Genomic DNA, 20,978 nt, shown 5'->3' on the forward strand with positions numbered 1-20,978 from the left:
AAGTGTAGTCACTGTTGTAATGTAAGAAAATTGTAGACAATTTGTGCAGAGCAAGGTCCCACAAAGAGCAATGTAATAGTGAGCAGATGATCTATTTTAGTGATGTTGATTGAGGGATAAATATTAGCCAGGATACCTGGAAGAACCCCCCTGCTCTTCTTCGAAATAGTGGTTGTGGGACTTTACACATCCACCTGAGAGAGCAGATGGAACCTCAGTTTAATGTCTCATCTAAAAGACGGCACCTCCAACACTGCACTGGGAGCATCAGCCTGGATTTTGTGCTCAAGTCTCTGGGGTGGGGCTTGAACCTACTGACTCAGAGGTGAGCGTGCTACCCACTGAGCCACGGCAAACTAGGGGGCAGTGCTGTCCTGGGCACAAACCCGCTAGATGCTGGTTTGAGAAAGTGTCCAAATTCATTACAACCGAGGACACTATGAGCCAGCAGAGCCATGAGGGCCAGGAAATTCCTGGGAGCTGCTCTTGGGGTTTCTGACACACATCCGGCGAAGTCCTGGCGGTGGATCGGGAGCAGCGTCGAGGAAATTCCCGGCCAAGGCGTCTTTCAAAATAAAAAGTGTTCTTAGGAATTTGGGCAACGCTGGGAAGTCTGCACTTATTGCCCATCCCTAGTTGCCGTGACAACTGAGCGATTAGAGTACAAAATTAAGAACATTAAGCTAAACCTTTCTAAATTCCTGCTTCGGTCCCAGCTGGAGTATTGCGTCCAATTCTGGGCGCCCCATTTTAGGGTGGGAGTCAGTGGGCTTCACAGAATCACAGAAACCCCACAGTGCAGATAGAGGCCATTTCGGCCCATCGAGCCTGCACCGACACATTGTAGTGAATGTTTGTCAATAACCTATCCCCAGAGATGGAGACGGAGAAGTCGAGGAAGGGAAGGGAAGAGTCGGAGATGGACCATGTGAAGGTGAGGGAAGGGTGGAAATTGGAAGCAAAGTGATCTTCTTGTTTGGCAAAGGGCATGGCTGAGGTATTAAATGAGTACTTTGCATCTGTCTTCAATAGAGAGAAGGATGCTGCCAACGTCACAGTAAAGCAGGAAGCAGTAGCGATATTGGATAGTATTAAAAATAGATAAAGAGGAGGTACTGAAAAGGCTGGCAGCGCTCAAAGCAGAAAAGTCACCTGGTCCTGATGGGATGCATTTCAGGTTGCTGAGTAAAGTAAAGGTGGAAATTGCGGAGGTTCTGGCCACATTTTCCAATCCTCCTTAGATATGGGGGTAGTGCCAGAGGGCTGGAGGATTTAAAATGTTGCACCCCTGTTCAAAAGAGAGGGATAAACTCGGCAACTATAGGCCAGTCAGCCTAACGTCAGTGGTGGGGAAACTTTTAGAGGCAATAATCTGGGAGAAAATTCATTGCCACTTAGTAAAATATGGGTTAATCAATGAAAGCCAGCACGGATTTTTTAAAGGCAAATCGTATTTGACTAACTTGATTGAGTGCTTTGATGAAGTGAAGGAGAGGGTTGATGAGGGTAGTGGCTTGATGTTGTGTATATGGACTTTCAAAAGGCTTTTGATATAGTATCACATAATAGAATTGTTAGCAAAATCCTGGCTGGAGAGTCTGAAACTAGGGGGCATAGTCTCAGGATAAGGGATCGGCCATTTAAGACTGAGATGAGGAGGAATTTCTTCACTCAGAGGGTTGTGAATCTTTGGAATTCTCTACCCCAGAGGGCTGTGGATGCTGAATCGTTGAGTATATTCAAAGCTGAGATCGATAGATTTTTGGACTCTAGGGGAATCAAGGGATATGGAAATCGGGTGGGAAAGTGGAGATGAGGTCGAAGATCAGCCATGATCTTATTGAATAGCGGAGCAGGCTCGAAGGGCTGTATGGCCTACTCCTGCTCCAAATTCTGATGTTTATTCTTAAACCCATGGGATTAGAGGGGCAGTGGCTACGTGGATACGAAATTGGCTCAGGCACACAAAGCCGAGAGTAGTGGTGAACGGTTGTTTTCAAACTGGACGGAAGTGTGCAGTGGGGTTCCCCAGGGTTCTGTGTTGGACCACTACTCTTTTTGATATATATTAATGACCTGGGCATAATGTTAAAGTTTGCAAGTGACACAAAACTCAGAAATGTAGTAAACAATGAGGAGAATAGTAACAGGCATCAGGATGATATAAACAGACTGCTGAAATGGGCAGACACATAGCAGATTAAATTTAATGCAGAGAAGTGTGAAGTCATTCATTTTGGTAGGAATAATGAAGAGAGGCAATATAAACAAAATGGTAGAATTTTAAAAGGGGTACAGGAATAGAGTTGAGAAGGCTGTTAAAGTGGATGCTCACTCCCTCCTGTGTCTGCCATACAGTGTCCGACTTCAGCAGAGCCTGTACCTTTTAAGTGGATGCTCAGCGCAGTTTGTTCCTTTTTAAGTGGATTCCCACTCCCTCCTGTGTTTACTGTACAGTGTCTGGCCTCTACTTAATTTGTTGTTCCTTTTCAAAGTTTTCCATTTTTTTTTCTTGTAGGTATATTGCTACGGCCTAAAGTTTTCATTTTACAATTTTTTTTTTAAATGTAGCTCTCCTGATGGTTGACCTGATACGGTATCGAGCCCACGGAGATTTGGAAGGTCCCTCAACTGAACTGGGCATGCTATAATTGGCCTCGGTGTCCCTGTGCTGTGGGAGGGGGAAGAAAATCAATCAGAATTCACCCACCCGATTGCTATTGAGTCACGGCTGTTGGAAGCTGCAAGTGAGGATGTCATGTGAGGGCAGAATCGGTGCCGGCTGTAATGGCCTCCACGATTAGGCGCACAAGTGAAGAATGGTGGGGTGTTAGAAGGTACTTGGTGCCAGTGGTACCATACCTCAGTACCTTCAGGAGACGAGGGGGGTGCAGGGAAGGGAAGGGGGAAATGTAAAAAAAGAAACTGCTGAGTAAAATGCAATACAGATCAAATCAAAAAATCTCTTCCTTTTGAGTAACTGAAAGACTGATTTCCTTAAAAATAACCAATGGTTTTATAACAGAATAAGATGCATTAAAATATGTTCACTTTTTTTCATTTTTGAACCTGATTAAATATTTTTCTGTGAAATGTGCTGGGAATTTATCAAATTTGTTCCCTAGTTTCCCTGTATATTTGTATATTTGTAATTTATTTGATGTGTGGGGGGATTTGGTTGTGTTTGTTTATTTTGCTCAGAATATGTTGTAAACCAGATTTCTACGGCTCGTATTTGTATATAAAATTTGCAATTGGTAAACGATGTTTCAAAAAAATTAAAGCAGTAAAAAAAAATCTAGATACAAAAGGCATCAAGGGGTATGGGGAGAGAGCGGGAACATGGTATTGAGAGAGGATCAGCCATGATCATATTGAATGGCCAAATGGCCTACTCCTGCTCCTATTTTTCTATTCTATGTTTCTAAGGCATACGGGATCCTTGGCTTTATAAGTGGAGGCATAGGCGCTGGATTTTGTCAATGGGACGTGATGGAGGCGGGACTCCCCACTTTTTGGGTTCTGGTCCCACCTCCATCGATTTGTGGCCAACCCACGCGATTTTCCCTTGATTGGCCTTGTTGAGCCCGCCCAGTGGGCTCAGCAGGCCAATTAAGGGACACCTGGTTACAGGTGACGTCAGGGATTGACATTTTCATCTGTCAAGAGCTCTTGACAAATGAAATATCAGCGTTTGACAGCTCTGTGAAGCTGTCAAACACTGACAATCTGACTTCTAACTTGAGTCCTTCTCCACAAACTCAGTTAGAAATCTCTCCAGAACAGAAAGCAGAGGCTGCAAACTTTTGACAGCTCGCAGCCATTCTGCTTTCTGTTGCTGGTGAGATGAGGGACTCCCCGAGACCTGAAGAAGGAAGCCTGCATTAGTAAATAAAGGTAAGTAAAACTTATTTAAACACTTTACACACACCAAACACACTTACCTCTGCACTCATGCACCCATCACTCACCTGAACAATGGGCATCTCAAACCCTCCAAGCCCTTCAGCCCGACGGTCCGCCTCGCTAACTTGGCATGGTTTGGAGCCATCGGGAATCCCACACTTCAGGGCTAAAAATAAGGATTAGGGCCAAAAACTGCCTGTTAACAGGCAGTTAATTGGCACTAATCCCCTTCCTGCCTCAGGGAGGCGGCCTCCCCAGCAGAGGTCGGGTACCTGCTGATATGAATCAGTCATTCATGAAAGAAAGACTTATGAAATAATACTGAGCGGGCCTGTGGATGGCGCTGTCCAGGGAGAGTATAAATACTCAGGCACGGGCCAGCTTGCGCAGGACATTCTTAACAGGAACTAGTGAAGGACACAACTGGACCTCCATGTTGTAAAACAGTTGATTAAAGCTTTGTTTAATGCTTAGGCCAAGTGCTTAGTAGTTTTTCTTATGTCACACGCCTACTGGAAACGGGCATGGAGGGCAGGTTGGGGGGCGGGAGGGGTTCGTGCCCCCGATTCTGCAATTTTCCCCCCCACTCCCGCCTCCAAACCCGCCTCCACGGGGTTTGGAAATTCGAGCCCATAGAGTACAAAAAGCAAGAACGTTATGCTAAACCTTTATAAAACACTGGTTAAGCCCCAGCTGGAGTATTGTGACCAATTCTGAGCACTATACTTCAGGAAGGATGTCAAGGCCTTGGAGAGGGTGCAGAAGAGATTTACTGGAATGGTACCAGGGATGAGGGACCTTCATTTACGTGGAGAGACTGGAGAAACTAACTGGGGTTTGGTCTCCCTAGAACAGAGAAGGATAACGGGAGATTTTACAAAGGTGTTCGAAATCATGAATGTGTTTGATAGAGTAAATAAGGAGAAAACTGTTTCCACTGGCAGAAGGGTATAAGTGGGAAAGGGAACCCACAACCTCTAGTCAGGGACCATAACCACTACAGTGCCATCAGTCTGGGATCTGAGTTTGAATCCCGCCCAAAGATGAAGTGGCCAATGAGCTAGCCCACTGTGCCACCCTATCAAACGTATGTACAATAGAAAAGAAAATGACACTGGCCTTTTAAGAAAAGGGATGAATAATGGTTTTGCGTGTCCAGCAGCTAAGAGAGGGTTTGATAAATCAGGGCTTCGGATTAGTCAGGGTACAGTTGTGGCTTTCTGTATGGTGAAAGTTCCTGTTGCTATCCGTTATATGTCATGCAGTGTACGTAAGAAATAGGAGCAGGAGTAGGCCATACGGGCCCTCGAGCCTGAGCAGAACGGCCGAGACTGATGTGATAGAGGGTATCATCACCAATTAGACAAGGGTCTACCTCGCTGCATCTTATGTAGCTTAAAATCAACAGAAATCGCTGTTGGAAACGAGTGTCTTTCCAATTGTAGGCTCTGGCAACATTCAAAAACTGCCAAGTGTGACGTATGAACCCTTGTGCCACCCGCAATATTCTATAGACTGGGAGAAATTTCAAACATCACTTTGGCATCGGGTGAATGGAATTCTTGAAATACTCCACGGTGTCCTCACACCCAGATTGGAGAAACAGAGAAAACAAAATATTTTTCGGTAGTCAGGCTGGAAGAATATTTGTGGTTAATGGATTAATTCAAAGACTGTTTCCTGTTCAAGACATCAGACCCACTTCTCTTCACTTTTTGAGAATTGTGTTGCTACATGAACTCCAACGGAGTTCCTATCAACCTTCAAGCTTGTTACTGGGGCACTCAAAAGGAACAATGGAATGAAGTGCCTAGAGGCCACTCAATTAGTACACCATTATATACATTTTTTGCTAATTTTTATGCTTGCCCTCTCATGAAGTCTCTTGCGTACTAGTCATTCTCCAGTACCTTCCTGCCTTCACTACGTGCACATGCACACACACACTAAAACACATGCACACACACAAATACACTCAAACGCACACACTTAAACATGTACACATGCACACGTACATACACATATATACACACACATACACACACACGTACACATACACACACATTTCAGCAGGGACCACAGCCTAGCTGATTTTTTTATGCATTCTTTGCTTATCGTCCAGGAGATCGAGACACTGGCAGGGGTCTGGTAACAAGTTGCTTACCTGTCTCTCTGTTCAGGGTATGGCAGCATTGAAAGAGGGAGGGGGCGGAAGATCATGTGAGGGATGGGGGAATAGGAAATAGTTTACCAAAAAAAAGGAGGGTATTGGATTCACTAAGATTTGTAACAAACAACTAAATAAAATCAGGCAAATCATTTGACAGGGTTGCAGAATCATACAATAATACAGCACAGAAGGAGGCCATTTAGCCCATTGTTCCTGTGCCGGCTCTTTGAAAGAGCGATCCAATTAGTCCCACTCCCCCTGCTCTTTCCCCATAGCCCTGCAATTTTCCCTTTCCAATTTCCTTTTGAAAGTTACTATTGAATCTGCTTCCACCACCCTTTCAGGCAGCGCATTCCAGATCATAACAACTCGCTGCGTAAAAAAAATTCTTCTCATGTCCCCTCTGGTTCTTTTACAAATCTTAACTCTATGTCCTCTGGTTACCTACCCTCCTGCCAGTGGAAACAGTTTCTCCTTATTTACTCTATCAAAACCTCTATTAAATCTCCCCTTAATCTGCTCTGCTCTAAGGAAAACAATCTCAGCTTCTTGACATAATAAAACTCACTACGCACTTGGTTTGAGTATAAAGCAAGGCTTTATACTTGTTTCAGAACATGGAGGTCTAGTTGTACTTCACTAGTTCCTGTCTTACAAAATGCCCCTGGCAAGCTGGGCCCATGCCCGAGTATTTATACACCTTGGATGGCGCCACCAGCTGGCCACCCAGTGTTATTTCATGAGTAGTTTCTTTACGATGATGAGATTTATAACACTTCTCTCGTCTCTCCATGTAACTGAAGTTCCTCATCCCCGGTACCAATCTGATAAATCTCCTCTGCCTCCTCTCCAAGGCCTGCTGTGAATTTCTACACTTACCGTGTGCTTAGATGCTTGAAGCAGCGAAAATGTTGGTTTCTCAGCTGTTCCAAGTGATGACAGGTCTCTTGCCCGAGCTATGGAAGCCCCCAATACCAGCTTCTGGTTTTAGTCAACGCGCCTTGGAAATGGAAGAGTTTGGTTTGCGAGTGCGAATTTGCAGAACTACTTACCGGCCAAAGCAGAAGAATGCAAAGTGAAGACCCAAGAGGGTGACTACCGCATGCCTGATGACGTGGCTGGTCTTGCTCGGGTGAAGGTAGTTCCGAAATAAAAAAGCTGCGAATAACCCAAAGAGTTGGCACATGGCAAAATTTACCTGTGGGAAAAAAAATTACAAAAAAAACACGCTCTGTAACTTTTGGAATGTTGCGGATTGGAACTGAACTGCGTAACAACAACTTGCATTTATATAGCACCTTTAACGTAGTAAAACATCCCAAGGCGCTTCACAGGAGCGTGATCAGACAAAATTTAACACCGAGCCACGGAAAGGAAATATTGGGACTGGTGACCAATAGCTTGGTCAAAGAGGTAGGTTTTAAGGAGCATCTTCAAGGAGGAGAGAGAGGTAGAGAGGCGGAGAGCTTTAGGGAGGGAATTCCAGAGCTTGGGGCCCAGGCAGCTGAAGGCACGGCCATCAATGGTGCAGCGATCAAAATCGGGCATGCTCAAGAGGCCAGAATTGGAGGAGCGCAGCGATCCCAGAGGGTTGTAGGGCTGGAGGAGGTTACAGAGATAAGGAGGGAGCGAGGCCATGGAGGGTTTTGAAAACAAGGATGAGAATTTTTAAATCAAGCCGTTGCCAGACCAGGAGCCAATGTAGGTCAGCGAGCACAGGGGGCGATGGGTGCATATTGACACGACAGCAGCGACACTCTTTTGAGACCACCTGACACCATCCAGCCCAGGGATTGGATTTGGGATCTTTGCTCATTTTTCCAGCTTTTGGTCACCTATCCTAATAACTCTTTCTATGGCTCGGTGTCAAATTTCCGTCTGATAACGCTCCTGTGAAATGCCTTGGGACGTTTTTTCCATGGTAAAGGCACTATATAAATTAAAGTTGTTGTTATTGTGGTCATAAAAAATGATTGCACTATATCCTTAAGTACATACAATTCCCATTTTATGGGAGGGAGCGGGAAACAGTTACACATTCAGTTTTTTATCTGCTTCTCACTGTTACGCAACATCAACCTTTCTCAGTAATCTCCTCTCTCGATTGACTGCATTGCAACACAAGTCCGTTGTCACAATCTTGTGATTCATTGACTCCCTGTGCTCACTTGACCGGAAGCCCCATGTGATCCGCTCAAAAGACAGGCCCATGTAAAGATATATGTTATATCCAACGGTATTTCCCTCTCTCAAGAGATTCAAATAATTTTTTTAATAAAAGGAGAAAAGTGGGGTCCCACAGGGCTCAGTACTGGGTCCCTTGCTTTTTGTGGTATATATCAATGATCTAGACTTGAATATAGGGGGTATGATTAAGAAGTTTGCAGATGATACTAAAATCGGCTGTGTAGTTGATACTGAAGAAGGAAGCTGCAGACTGCAGGAGTCATAGAGTCATAGAGTTATTACAGCACAGAAAGAGGCCCTTCGGCCCATCGTGTCTGCGCCGCCCATCCATCCCTGTCCAGTCTAATCCCATTTTCCAGCATTTGGTCCATAGCCTTGTATGCAATGGCATTTCAAGTGCTCATCCAAATGCTTCTTGAATGTTGTGAGGGTTCCTGCCTCCACCACCCTTTCAGGCATTGAGTTCCACATTCCAACCACCCTCTGGGTGAAAAAGTTCCTCCTCAAATCCCCTCTAAATCTCCTGCCCCTTACCCTGAATCTATGCCCCCTTGTTATTGACCCCCCCACTAAGGGGAAAAGTTCCTCTTTATCTACCCTATCTATGCCCCTCATTATTTTGTACACCTCAATCAGGTCCCCCCTCAGCCTTCTCAATAAATTGGTCAGGTGGGCAGAACAGTGGCAAATGGAATTCAATCTGGAGAAGTGTGAGGTAATGCGGAAGGCTAACAAGGAAAGGGAATACACATTAAATGGTAGGACACTGAGTAGTGTAGAGGAACAAAGGGACCTTGGAGTGCATGTCCACAGATCCCTGAAGGTAGCAGGCCAGGTAGATAAGATGATTAAGGCATACATAATGCTTGCCTTTATTAGCCGTGGCATAGAATACAAGAGCAGTGGGGAGTCATGCTTCAACTGTATAAAACACTAGTTAGGCCTCAGCTAGAGTACTGCGTGCAGTTCTGGTCACAACATTACCCATCGTTTCAGCCTGTTCTTGCCCCACGGAACTTATCTCTTCCTGTCTTGACTCTATCTTTTCTCCCCTTGTCCAGTCTCTTCCCACCTACATCCGCGACTCTTCAGACGCCCTCCACCACTTTAACAGTTTCCAGTTTCCTGGCCCCAACCGCTTCCTTTTCACCATGGACGTACAATCCCTCTACACCTCCATCCACCACCCGGATGGCCTGAGGGCGCTACGCTTCTTCCTTGAACAGAGGCCCGACCAGTCCCCATCCACCACCACCCTCCTCCACCTGGCTGAACTTGTTCTCACATTGAACAACTTCTCCTTTAACGCCACTCATTTCCTCCAAATCAAAGGTGTTGCCATGGGTACCCGCATGGGTCCTAGCTATGCCTGCCTTTTCGTGGGCTATGTGGAACAATCTTTGTTCCAGTCCTACTCGGGTCCCCTCCCTCACCTCTTTTTCCGATACATTGATGACTGTATCGGTGCCATTTCCTGCTCTCATCCCGAACTTGACAATTTCATTCACTTTGCCTCCAATTTCCACCCTTCCCTCACCTTCACATGGTCCATCTCTGACTCTTCCCTTCCCTTCCTCGACTTCTCCATCTCCGGGGATAGGTTATCGACCAATATTCACTACAAGCCCACTGACTCCCACAGCTACCTGGACTACACTTCCTCCCACCCCGCTTCCTGTAAGGACTCTATTCCATTCTCCCAGTTTCTCCGTCTCCGCCGTATCTGCTCTGACGATGCCACCTTCCACACCAGTGCTTCAGACATGTCTTCCTTTTTCTGCAACCGAGGATTCCCCTCTACCGTGGTTGACACTGCCCTCGACCGTGTCAGTTCTATCTCCCGCACTTCTGCCCTCACCCCTGCCCCTCCCTCCCGGAACTACGATAGGGTTCCCCTTGTCCTCACCTTTCACCCCACCAGCCTCCACATTCAACGGATCATCCTCCGGCATTTCCGCTACCTCCAAAGTGATCCCACCACCAAACGTATCTTCCCCTCCCCTCCCCTTTCAGCATTCCACAGGGACCACTCCCACCGAGACACCCTAGTCCACTCCTCTATCACCCCAAACAGCCCTTCCCCTTCGCCTGGCACCTTCCCGTGCGAGCGGGGGAGATGTAACACCTGCCCCTATACCTCCCCCCTTCCCACTGTCCAGGGCCCCAAACACCCCTTCCAGGTGCAACAGCGATTTACTTGTACTTCTCGCAATCTAGTATACTGTATTCGCTGCTCACGATGCGGTCTCCTCTACATTGGGGCGACCAAACGCAGATTGGGTGACCGCTTTGCAGAACACCTCCGTTCAGTCCGTAAGGGTGACCCCGAGCTTCCGGTCGCCTGTCATTTTAATTCACCGCTCCATTCCCACTCGGACCTCACCATCCTTGGCCTCTTGTATTGTTCCCCGGAAGCTCAACGTAAACCCGAGGAACAGCACCTCATCTTCCGATTAGGCACTCTGCAGCCTTCCGGACTCAATATCGAGTTCAACAATTTCAGATCATAACCTCGGCCCCTATTTCATTTTTTTCTTGTAATTTTTCCACTCCTTCCCCCCCCCCCCCCCGCTGTCCTTTTGTTTCACTCTCACACCTGGCAGCTATCCCTTGCCCTGCCAGTACACTTTACACCTAATCTCAGCCTATTACCATCTCATCTAGCTTCGAATACCTTTTATTGTCTCTTTTTTTACTTCTTTTGTTTCTTTTATTCTTTTGTCCGATCGCAGCCCTGCCTCCGATCTATCTTTTCTTTCCCGTTTTGAAGAAGGGTTCGACCCGAAACATCAACTCAAATTTCTGTCCACGGATGTTGCCTGACCTGCTGAGTTTTTCCAGCATTTTCTGTTGTTATTTCGGATTTCCAACATCCGCAGTATTTTGCTATCGTACAAGAAAGATATGATTGCACTAGGGAGGGTACAGAGGAGATTTACAAGGATGTTGCTGGGAGTAGAGATTCTTAGCTATGAGGAAAGACTGGATAGGCTGGGTCTGTTTTCCTTGGAACAGAGGAGGCTGAGGGGAGACCTTATTGAGGTGTATAAAATTATGAGGAGCCTAGATAAAGTGGATAGAAAGGACCTATTTCCCTTAGCAAAGGGGTCAAAAACCAGGGGACACAGATTTAATGTAATTGGTGAAAGGTTTAGAGGGGATTTGAGGGGAAATTTCTTCACCCAGAGGGTTGTGGGGGTCTGGAACTCACTGCCTGAAAGGGTGGTAGAGGCAGAAACCCTAACCACATTTAAAAAGTACTTGGATGTGCACTTGGGATGCTGTAACCTGCAGGGCTACGGACCAAGAGCTGGGAAGTGGGATTAGGCTGGATAGCTCTTTGTTGGCCGGCGCAGACACGATGGGCCGAAATGGCCTCCTTCCGTGCTGTAACTTTCTATGATTCTATAAAAGCTGTATTAATGTAGGAATGTGTTTATATATATGTAGCGCATTATTACCTCTTCCAGAAACCCCCAGCTCAGAATGGCTGCTCCAGTTATCTTCCCTTCCCTCCCCTCCCCCCTTCCTATATTGGACCATTCAGTTGTGATGGCGGTGTTCTAGACAACAACAACTTGCATTTATATAAGTCCTTTAACATTGTACAAACATCCCAAGGCACTTCACAGGATCGTTGTCAAACAAAATTTGACACTGAGCCACATAAGGAGATATTAGGACAGATGACAAGAGGTAGGTGTTAAGGAGCGTCTTAAAGGAGCAGAGAGAGGTAGAAAGATGGCAAGGTTTAGGGAGGGAATTCCAGACTTTAGGGCCTAGGCAGCTGAAGGCACGGCTGCCAATGGTGGAGCGATTAGACAGCAAGGTATATATAACTAGAGAGGCTCCTGAATTGTAACCTGCTCACTCCTATTTTGTAAAATTACTTCATTTTATAATATACACAGAAATAAATAATAGTAACTTTCAAAAGGGAATTGGATCTCTACTTATAAAGGGAACATTAGCAGGGCTATGGGGAAAGAGCAGGGGAGTGGGACTAATTGGATCGCTCTTTCAAAGGCGCAGGCACGATGGGCCAAATAACCTCCTTCTGTGCTATATAATTCCAAGATGAACTAAAAGTGACTGTTAAGGTTCAGGTGACATTGTGAAACCTCTCACACCCAAAATCCTCATCGTGCAATTGCTGAAGTACATACACAAGTTGTGCTATTTCCCTAGATCTGGTCATTACTTGAATCTCAAATACCCTAACATAGTCACGTTGCACACGGGCAGCGAGCTAAATGTCAGATGTTGTCACATCAACATCCCAAAATAAAATAAAAACAAAGACAAAAGAAGCAATTCCTTTCTATTCCTCCCCCTCTTTATCTTCCTTCTTTAACTCCTTAGAGCAGGGAAGGTTAAGGGGTGACCTAATAGAGGTATTCAAACTTATGAGGGGTTTTGATAGAGCAAGTAGGGAGAAACTGTTTCCTCCAGCAAGTGGGTCGGCAACCAGAGCTCATAGATTTAAAATAATTGGCAAAAGAACTAGAGGGGACATGAGAAGAAATTATTTCACACAGAGCGTTGTTATGATCTGGAACGCACTACCTGAAAGGGTGGTGCTATCAGATTCCATAGGAACTTTCAAAAGGCAATTGGGCATGTATTTGAAGAGAACAGATTTGCAGGGTTATGTGGAAAAAGCTGGGGTGTGGGACTAACTTGGACAGCTCTTTCAAAGAGTCGGCACATGACGGGCTGAATGGCCTCCTTCTGTGCTGTAAGATTCTCTGATTCTAACTCCTTCCCTAGGGCACAGGCATCTGTGGCGAGAAAGCGAACCTACTCCCAGGCCATTCTAGACTGACCACTGGAGGACCACTTGGGAGACACACCGTGTCCAATTCTCCCTTACCATCAAGCACAGCGGAGATCTGGAAACTCAGCAGAGCATAGGGTTGCCAACCCTCCAGGATTGCCCTGGAGTCTCCAGGGATTAAAGGTTAATCTCCAGGACACGGCTGCAAGCAACACCCGGGAGAATAATTATAAATTCTATGGCCCAGAAATTCGGGTCCCAACGCGTGAGTACGCACGGGGTACTCACGCGCGGACCCGACGGAAGTGCCGGTTTCTTGGATGCACTGCGCATGCGTGGGAAACCGGCACTTCCGTTCCTCTGAACGAAGGGGTTCAGAGGTCGAACGCGTGCGCGCGGGAGTCTGCGCGAGCGCTTTGAACTTACGTTTTTTTACAGGTTTTTCCGTGAGGGTAAGTCTTTAGATTTTAGAAATGTAAAAACCAGGCATAAGGCCTGCATTTTAAAAGGTAAGTGGTCAATTAATTAAAATTAAAACATTTTTTCCACAGGTTTATTATTTTTTAATACTTTAAAGCAAGCTAAGTTTATTTTTAGCCCCGTTTTTTTATAAAATTATTTTTTTCAAAAATTTAAATTATTGTTTAAAATAGTTATTTAATGTAATTTATAGTTTATTTAAAAAGTGTGATGATTTTTAAAAATTTATTTGAAGGTTTACTACTATTTTGGGGCCGGAGTATTCATAAGTTTAGACAGGTCTTCCTGTCAATCTTATGCATGGGCTTTTCCCTCCTCCGATTGGCTGCCCATGGCTCACGTGATCCCAGGGGACGCATCGCACTAACTACGCCCCTGGGACACGCCAGCACAGCGCGCCGGCAGCTGGGCCAGGTCCCGGAGCGGAATTCCACGGGAGCCCAGAGCTCAACTGCTGGCGCGCAAGGTAAGTGCAGGTCGGGGGCTTGCACCTGCGGGAAGCCCCCGACCCGAATTTCTGGGCCTATGTGTTGTTTTCATTTTCTTTGAGCACTTTCATTTATAAGTAGTAAAAATACTGGAGATAGGAAAATTGTTCCATTTGACTGGCCGTCAAGAATCCATCCAATCGAGTAACAAAAGAGTCTGTCCACTTTACACTTAGCATGGGGAGGCGGGGCGTCGTGAGGATGGACATGCCGGGCGACCAATGGCGGGAGTGTAGGGGCGGGGCTGTTGGAGGCAGGCGGTCATGTGACTAAACCTCCAGGAATATGTCCAACTAAAGTTGGCAACCCAAGCAAAGCAGGGGCTAGACCAGCCTCCCTCCACTCCACATCGAGAATAATTGACATTTCATTTTAGCTCCTCTCCGCCAAAAGACTCTGGGCAGGATTTTCATTGGGCCGTGGAGGCGGGATTGGAGGCGTGTGGGGGGTTAAAATCGCGAAATCTGGGGGCACGAACCCATCCCAGCCCCAACCCGCCTCTATGCCAGTTTCAAAGGAGGCGGATACCTGACCTGTGCTGGGACCCGCCTCCCCGAGGCGGGAAGGGGATTAGTGCCAATTAACTGCCTGTTAACAGGTAGTTAACAGGCAGTTTTTAGCCTAATCCCTATTTTTATCCCTGAAGTGTGGGATTCCCGACGGCTCCAAACCACGCCAAGTTAGCGAGGTGGACCGTCGGGCTGAAGGGCTTGGAGGGTTCGAGATGTCCAGTGTTCAGGTGAGTGATGGGTGCATGAGTGCAGAGGTAAGTGTGTTTGGTGTGTGTAAAGTGTTTAACGAAGTTTTACTTACCTTTACTTACCTTTACAGCCTTCCTTCCTTCAGGTCTCGGGAGTCCCTCATCTCACCGACACAGAAAGCAGAATGGCCGCGAGTTGTCAAAAGTTGCAGCATTCAGCTTTCTGTTCTGGAGAGATCTCTAAATCAGCCTGAGAGGAAGGAATTAACTTAGTGTACAGATTGTCAGTGTTTGACAGCTTCAAAGAGCTGTCAAACGTTGATATTTCATCTGTCAAAAGCTCTTGACAGATGAAATGTCAATCTGTGACGTCACCTGTTGCCGGGTGGCCCTTAATTGGCCTGCTGAGCCTGCTGGGTGGGCTCAACAAGGTCAATCAAGTGAAATCATGTGGGTTGGCCACAACTCGATGGAGGCAGGACTACAACCCCGAAAGTTGTAGTCCCGCCTCCTACACGCCTCCAGTATCAAAATCCAGCCCTCTGATTCTGCTAGAGTTCAATTTCAGTGATGTCAACTGCCCTCCAGTACCTCGTTCAAGTAACCAATCTTCATGGGCCAGTCTAGGCTGTGAGAGTTGGTATGCTATTTGATTGCCGAGGCGCAGTATCCCAGCTAAGCTAGATTCTATCCTCACCCAACACCCTCACAACAGGCGATTATAATGATTAGGATCTGTCATCGGGACTATTTGCCCCTCCCTAGCACAGGAACACCGAAACCAGCTATAATTTGTGTGTCAGCTGTGGCTCAGTGGATAGCATCCTCGCCTCTCAGTCAGAAGGTCGTGGGTTCAAGCCCCATTCCTAGACGCTTGAGCACATAATCTGACGCTCCCAGTGCAGTACTGTCGGAGGTGTCATCTTTTGATGAGATGTTAAGCCGAGGTCTCGCCTGCCCTCTCAGGTGGACGTAAAATATCCCATGGCATTATTTTGAAGAAGATCAGGGGAATTCTCCCCGGTGTCCTGGCCAATATTTATCCCTCAACCAACATCACTAAAACAGATTATCTGGTCATTATTGCTGTGTGTGCGCAAATTGGCTGCCATGTTTCCTATATTACAACAGTGACTACATTGGCTGTAAAGCTCTTTGGGATGTCCTGAGGTCATGAAAGGTGCTATATAAATGCAAGTCTTTCCTTCTTTATAACACCCCAACTGCTGACTGATTGCTATATTACTATACATATTATGCAGAGCACATATCAAGGCACTAACACCACTCATAGAAACATAGAACAATAGGAGCAGGAGTAGGCCATTCGGCCCTTCGAGCCTGCTCCGCCATTCAATATGATCATGGCTGATTCTCTCTCTCAATACCATATTCCTGCTCTCTTCCCATACCCCTTGATGCCTTTGCGTCTAGAAATCTATCTATCTCCTTCTTAAATATATTCAGTGACTTGGCCTCCACAGCTTTCTGTGGTAGAGAATTCCACAGGTTCACCACCCTCTGAGTGAAGACATTTCTCCTCATCTCAGTCCTAAATGTCCTACCCCGTATCCTGAGACTGTGACCCCCTCATTCTAGACCCCCCAGCCAGGGGAAACATCCTCCCTGCATCCAGTCTGTCTAACCCTGTCAGAATTTTATACGTTTCAATGAGATTCCCCTCTCATTCTTCTAAACTCTAGTGAACACAGGCCTAGTCGACCCAATCTCTCCTCATATGACAGTCCTGCCATCCCAGGAATCAGTCTGGTGAACCTTCACTGCACTCCCTCTATGGCAAGTATATCCTTTCTTAGGTAAGGAGACCAAAACTGCACACAGTACTCCAGGTGTGGTCTCACCAAGGCCCTGTACAACTGTAGTAAGACATCCTTGCTCCTGTACTCAAATCCTCTTGCAATGAAGGCCAACATACCATTTGCCTTCCTAACTGCTTGCTGCACCTGCATGTTTGGGTTAAGGCATCAATACACTAACAACAACAACAACTTGTATTTATATTGCACCTTTAACATAGTAAAACATCCCAAGGCGCTGCACAGGAGTATTTTAAGACAACAAATCTGACACTGGTCCACATAAGGATAAATTAGAGCAGGTGACCAAAAGCTTGGTCAAAGAGGTAGGTTTTAAGGAGCGTCTTAAAGGAAGAAAGAGAGGTGGAGAGGTTTAGGCAGGGAATTCCAGAGCTTAGGGCCTAGGCAACAGAAGGCACGGCCACCAAGGTTGAGTGATTATAATCAGGGATGCTCAAGAGGGCAGAATTAGGGGAGTGCAGATATCTCGGGAGTTGTGGGGCTGGAGGAGATTACAGAGATAGGAAGGGGCGAGGCCATGGAGGTATTTGAAAATAAGGATGAGAATTTTGAAATCGAGGCGCTGCTTAACCGGGAGCCAATGTAGGTCAGCGAGCACAGGAGTGATGGGGGAACGGGACTTGGTGCGAGTTAGGACACGGGCAACCGAGTTTTAGATGACCTCATGTTTACGTAGACCTCAAGTTGAATATTGCTGTTGTAATTTGTGATGCCAGCCCATCAATAATGCACAGTTACAGGATATACTACCGGCCTCCACATTATTCTACAGAGAGCCCACTCCAGTCTATATGGGTATCCTATGTGGAGATTTAATGGGTGTTAAACCGGTTGCTCGGGTTTCCCTGTGCTGACTGGCATCATCATGAACTGAAGTGATACCTAACAGGAGTTGCCCGGGGCCAAACCTGGTCAGATCACCAAAAGAATGCACATCTTTGGATTCAATGAAAGAAAAGCGATTGAAAGTATTAGCAGGAACAGTTAAAATTGACCTCTGTGTTTGGTCACACAAATTCACCATGGTAAAGATTGTAGAAACCAACCCTTGCTTAGAAAAGGACATTCCTCCAATAGTTATAATACCCTCTGTCCAATTTCAAAAAGCCTATTCTACATTTATTAGTATTAGAACTGACTCATTTAATTTTTTTAAGCAAAAAGTACTTTGAATTAACAGGGGTAGACTGCCCCTCTTAGTCATTTAGTCGAACTATTTAAATTCTTTTAGAAATTTGTGCATAAAAGTAAAATTCAATTTAGCATTCTCATCATGTAATAAACAGCACTTCAATCACACTGCTAGACAGTACTCGCATTGATATAGCACCATTCACACCCCCAGTACATGCCAAAGCCCAGCACATCCAATGAAAGAAAGACTTACATTTATATAGCGCCTTTCACGACCACCAGACGTCTCAAAGTGCTTTACAGCCAATGAAGTACTTTTGAAGTGTAGTCACTGTTGTAATGTGGGAAACGCGGCAACCAAATTGCGCTCAGCAAGCTCCCACAAACAGCAATGTGATAATGACCAGATAATCTGTTTTTAGTGATGTTGATTGAGGGATAAATATTGGCCCCAGGACTCCCCTGCTCTTCTTCGAAATAGTGGCCGTGGGATCTTTTACGTCCACCTGAGGGCAGACGGGGCCTCGGTTTAACGTCTCATCTAAAAGACTCCCTCGGTACCGCACTGGAGTGTCAGCCTAGAGTTATGTGCTACAAGTCCCTGGGGTGGGACTTGAACCCACAACCTTCTAACGCAGAGGCAAGTGTGATACCAACTGAGCCACAGCTGACACTTTGAATTACTTGTAAAGTGCAGTCACTGTTTTTCTGTAGGCAAGGACAGCAGCCAGTTTGTGCACAGCAAGATCTCACAAACAGCAAGCTACCAGTTAATCTGATTTTTGGTAGGGTTGGTTAAAGGATAAATTTCGCCCAGGTCTAAGACAACTCCTTGATCTTGGAATAGTGCCACGGGATCTTTGTTCGGGCAAAGAGGGGCTTCGGCTTAACAGCTCCTCCGAAAAATGCACTTCCTACAATGCGAGACCCCATTCCCTCGGTGCTGCACTGAAATGTCAGCTGGGATTATGAGCTCAAGTGTCTGGAATGAGACTTGAACCTTCGGACTCAAAGAGGAAGAGTTAAAAGAAAAGGAAGACTTGCATTGAAATAGCACCTTTCATGGCCCCAGGACATCCCATAGCACTTCACAGCCAATGAGGTGCTTTTTCAAGTGTAGTCACTGTTGTAATGTAGAAAATGTGGCAGTCAATTTGCAGACAGCAAGCTCCCACAAACAGCAATGAGATAATGACTGGATAATCCGTTTTTTAGTTATGGCTGAGGGATAAATATTGGGCAGCAGACCAGGGAGAACTCCCCTGCTCTTTTTCAAAATAGTGCTGTAGGATCTTTTATGTCCACCTGAGAGGGCAAGTAGGGCCTCAGTTTAACATTTTCTCTGAAAGACGGCATCTCCGACCGTTCAGCTTTCCCTCAGTACTGCACAGAAGTGTTAGCCTAGATTTTGTGTTCAAGTCTCCGGAGTGGGGTTTGAACCCAAGAGGGGAAGAGTGCGACCCATCGAGCCAAGGCTGACACCGAGTTCTGTCAATGAAGCTGAGATATCAGCCATCATTTACCACGATGAGGCAAAATATCGCTAAGATAACACACGAGCGTTTCATTCGGGCATAGATGTTTTAAACCAGAGTAATTCCCCTTATTCTGATCATCTACAAATGTGTAAAGTTGGTACCTGTTCTATGGGCAAACGGAGTGCCTCGCTGAGAGGCAGGAGCAGCTCCGATCCACAGCTACCCGATCCCATTCTTGTGCCGGATAGTGACAGGCGAGCTCCCTCCTGGATGCACCTGAAACGGACAAAACTCCTGGCTGGCACTAACTTGCTGCTCCGCCCTAGTTTGGTCCCAGCCCCGGGGGCTAATATCATCCGCTGGAACTTCCTGAGTGAATGTGATTGACTGACGAGCGTCATTGTTTCCAAAGCATGGGGCGGGGGGTGACTTAAGTTAAGAGATCCCTTGACAACATCCTAACCACAAAGGAGGATCCCGAGAAGGGTGTTTCCTCTCAGATCCATACTTTGGAGGCTGAACTTCTGAAGCAAGTACAGAACTGGTGCTGCAGCACACCCTAGCGGCTGAATATTTATTCATAGCCTCGTCTTCAGCATTGTGCCGAGTTTTTCATTGCTGTGTTTAAGTTCTGCAGCGGCAGGGACTGGTGGCAAGTTGGGTGATTTCTCCACTCTGTGTAAATGAAGGAAAATTCCTTTCACCAAACTCTCATTGGTGGCCAATTGTCTTCTTCTTCTTCTTAGGCAGTCCCTCGGAACCGAGGATGACTTGCTTCCACATTGTGTCCAATTGTACATACAGAGCAACACGTCCCCAAACTGACACAGTAGGATGTGTCTTTTGCAGAAGACAGACAGACAACAACAACAACTTGCATTTATATAGCACCTCTAAAGCAGTAAAAAGTCCCAAGGCACTTCACAGGAGCGTTATCAAACAAAAATTGACACCGAGCCACGTAACCGGATATCAGGACAGGCTTGGTCAAAGAGTTAGGTTATAAGGAGCATCTTAAAAGAGGAGAGAGTTTTAGGGAGGGAATTCCAGAGCTTAGAGCCCAGGCAGCTGGAGGCACGGCCGCCAATGGTGGAGCGATGGAATTTGGAGATGCACAAGAGGGCAGAATTGGAAGAGGGCAGAGATCTCAAAAGGTTGTAGAGCTGGAGGAGCTTACAAGGGTCGGGAGATACAGAGAGATTGGGAGCTGCAGAGCGGAGCGACCATCATTCCCGCTAAGCTGTGTGGCCGCGCACGGGCAGCTGTCTGGAGGTCCCACGCAGGCCACTTACTGGCTTTTGAAAGAGAGATTTTGCATAGGCACAAAATTTTGAGTGGGCCGCACAGCCCGTTAAAGTGACCGCACCCCCCCCACAAAAAATTAGGGGGAACATTGGTAGTGTCATCAATAAACACCACTTGTCATTCCAACAAAACTGGGCATCAGGTTAGTCTGTAGGTTTCCAATTTTTTGGATCACTGTAAAACCCCACTGTAAAGAGATACTTTACTTAAATACCATCCAACAACTTTTAGACAGTCTGGAGGATCTCCTGTTGGGTTGCGTGTGAGGATGCTTTGATTTATAAGGAACATTATACTGTATCATGAATGTATATAATTACAAGCAGATTCTCAAGTCAATTAGAGGTCAGAAAAAATGAGCAACAATGAACTGGTTTTCTTCTCATTTATACTTTGAAGTCTGTCCGACCATCATGATCCACCCCAGGGCAGGTCCTAACTCCAGGCGCGCACACACATGAGATTCTTGAGCCAATTACTAGGGAAGAGTATCTGAGGTGGTTTCCCATTGCCTT

The 20,978-nt window shown here is 46.2% G+C and overlaps 1 protein-coding gene across 1 annotated transcript in view; it reads right to left on the minus strand.

Annotated features, from left to right (window-relative positions):
* The window catches only part of LOC147103320 (membrane-bound glycerophospholipid O-acyltransferase 2-like), a 107,036-nt gene extending 87,404 nt beyond the window's left edge, over positions 1–19,632 (minus strand). The window contains exons 1-2 of the mRNA XM_085962803.1: positions 19,320–19,632; positions 7,129–7,274 (exon numbers count right to left, since the gene is read on the minus strand). Of these exons, the coding sequence (XP_085818929.1) occupies positions 7,129–7,274; positions 19,320–19,559 (386 nt within the window). The 5' untranslated portion in view covers positions 19,560–19,632. The remainder of the gene's footprint in view (positions 1–7,128; positions 7,275–19,319) is intronic.
* Between the last annotated feature and the right edge of the window lie 1,346 nt (positions 19,633–20,978).

Source organism: Somniosus microcephalus, chromosome 20 (genome assembly GCF_052327205.1).
Source record: "Somniosus microcephalus isolate GS21.2 chromosome 20, FLI_Smic_1.0, whole genome shotgun sequence".
NCBI lineage: Eukaryota > Metazoa > Chordata > Chondrichthyes > Squaliformes > Somniosidae > Somniosus > Somniosus microcephalus.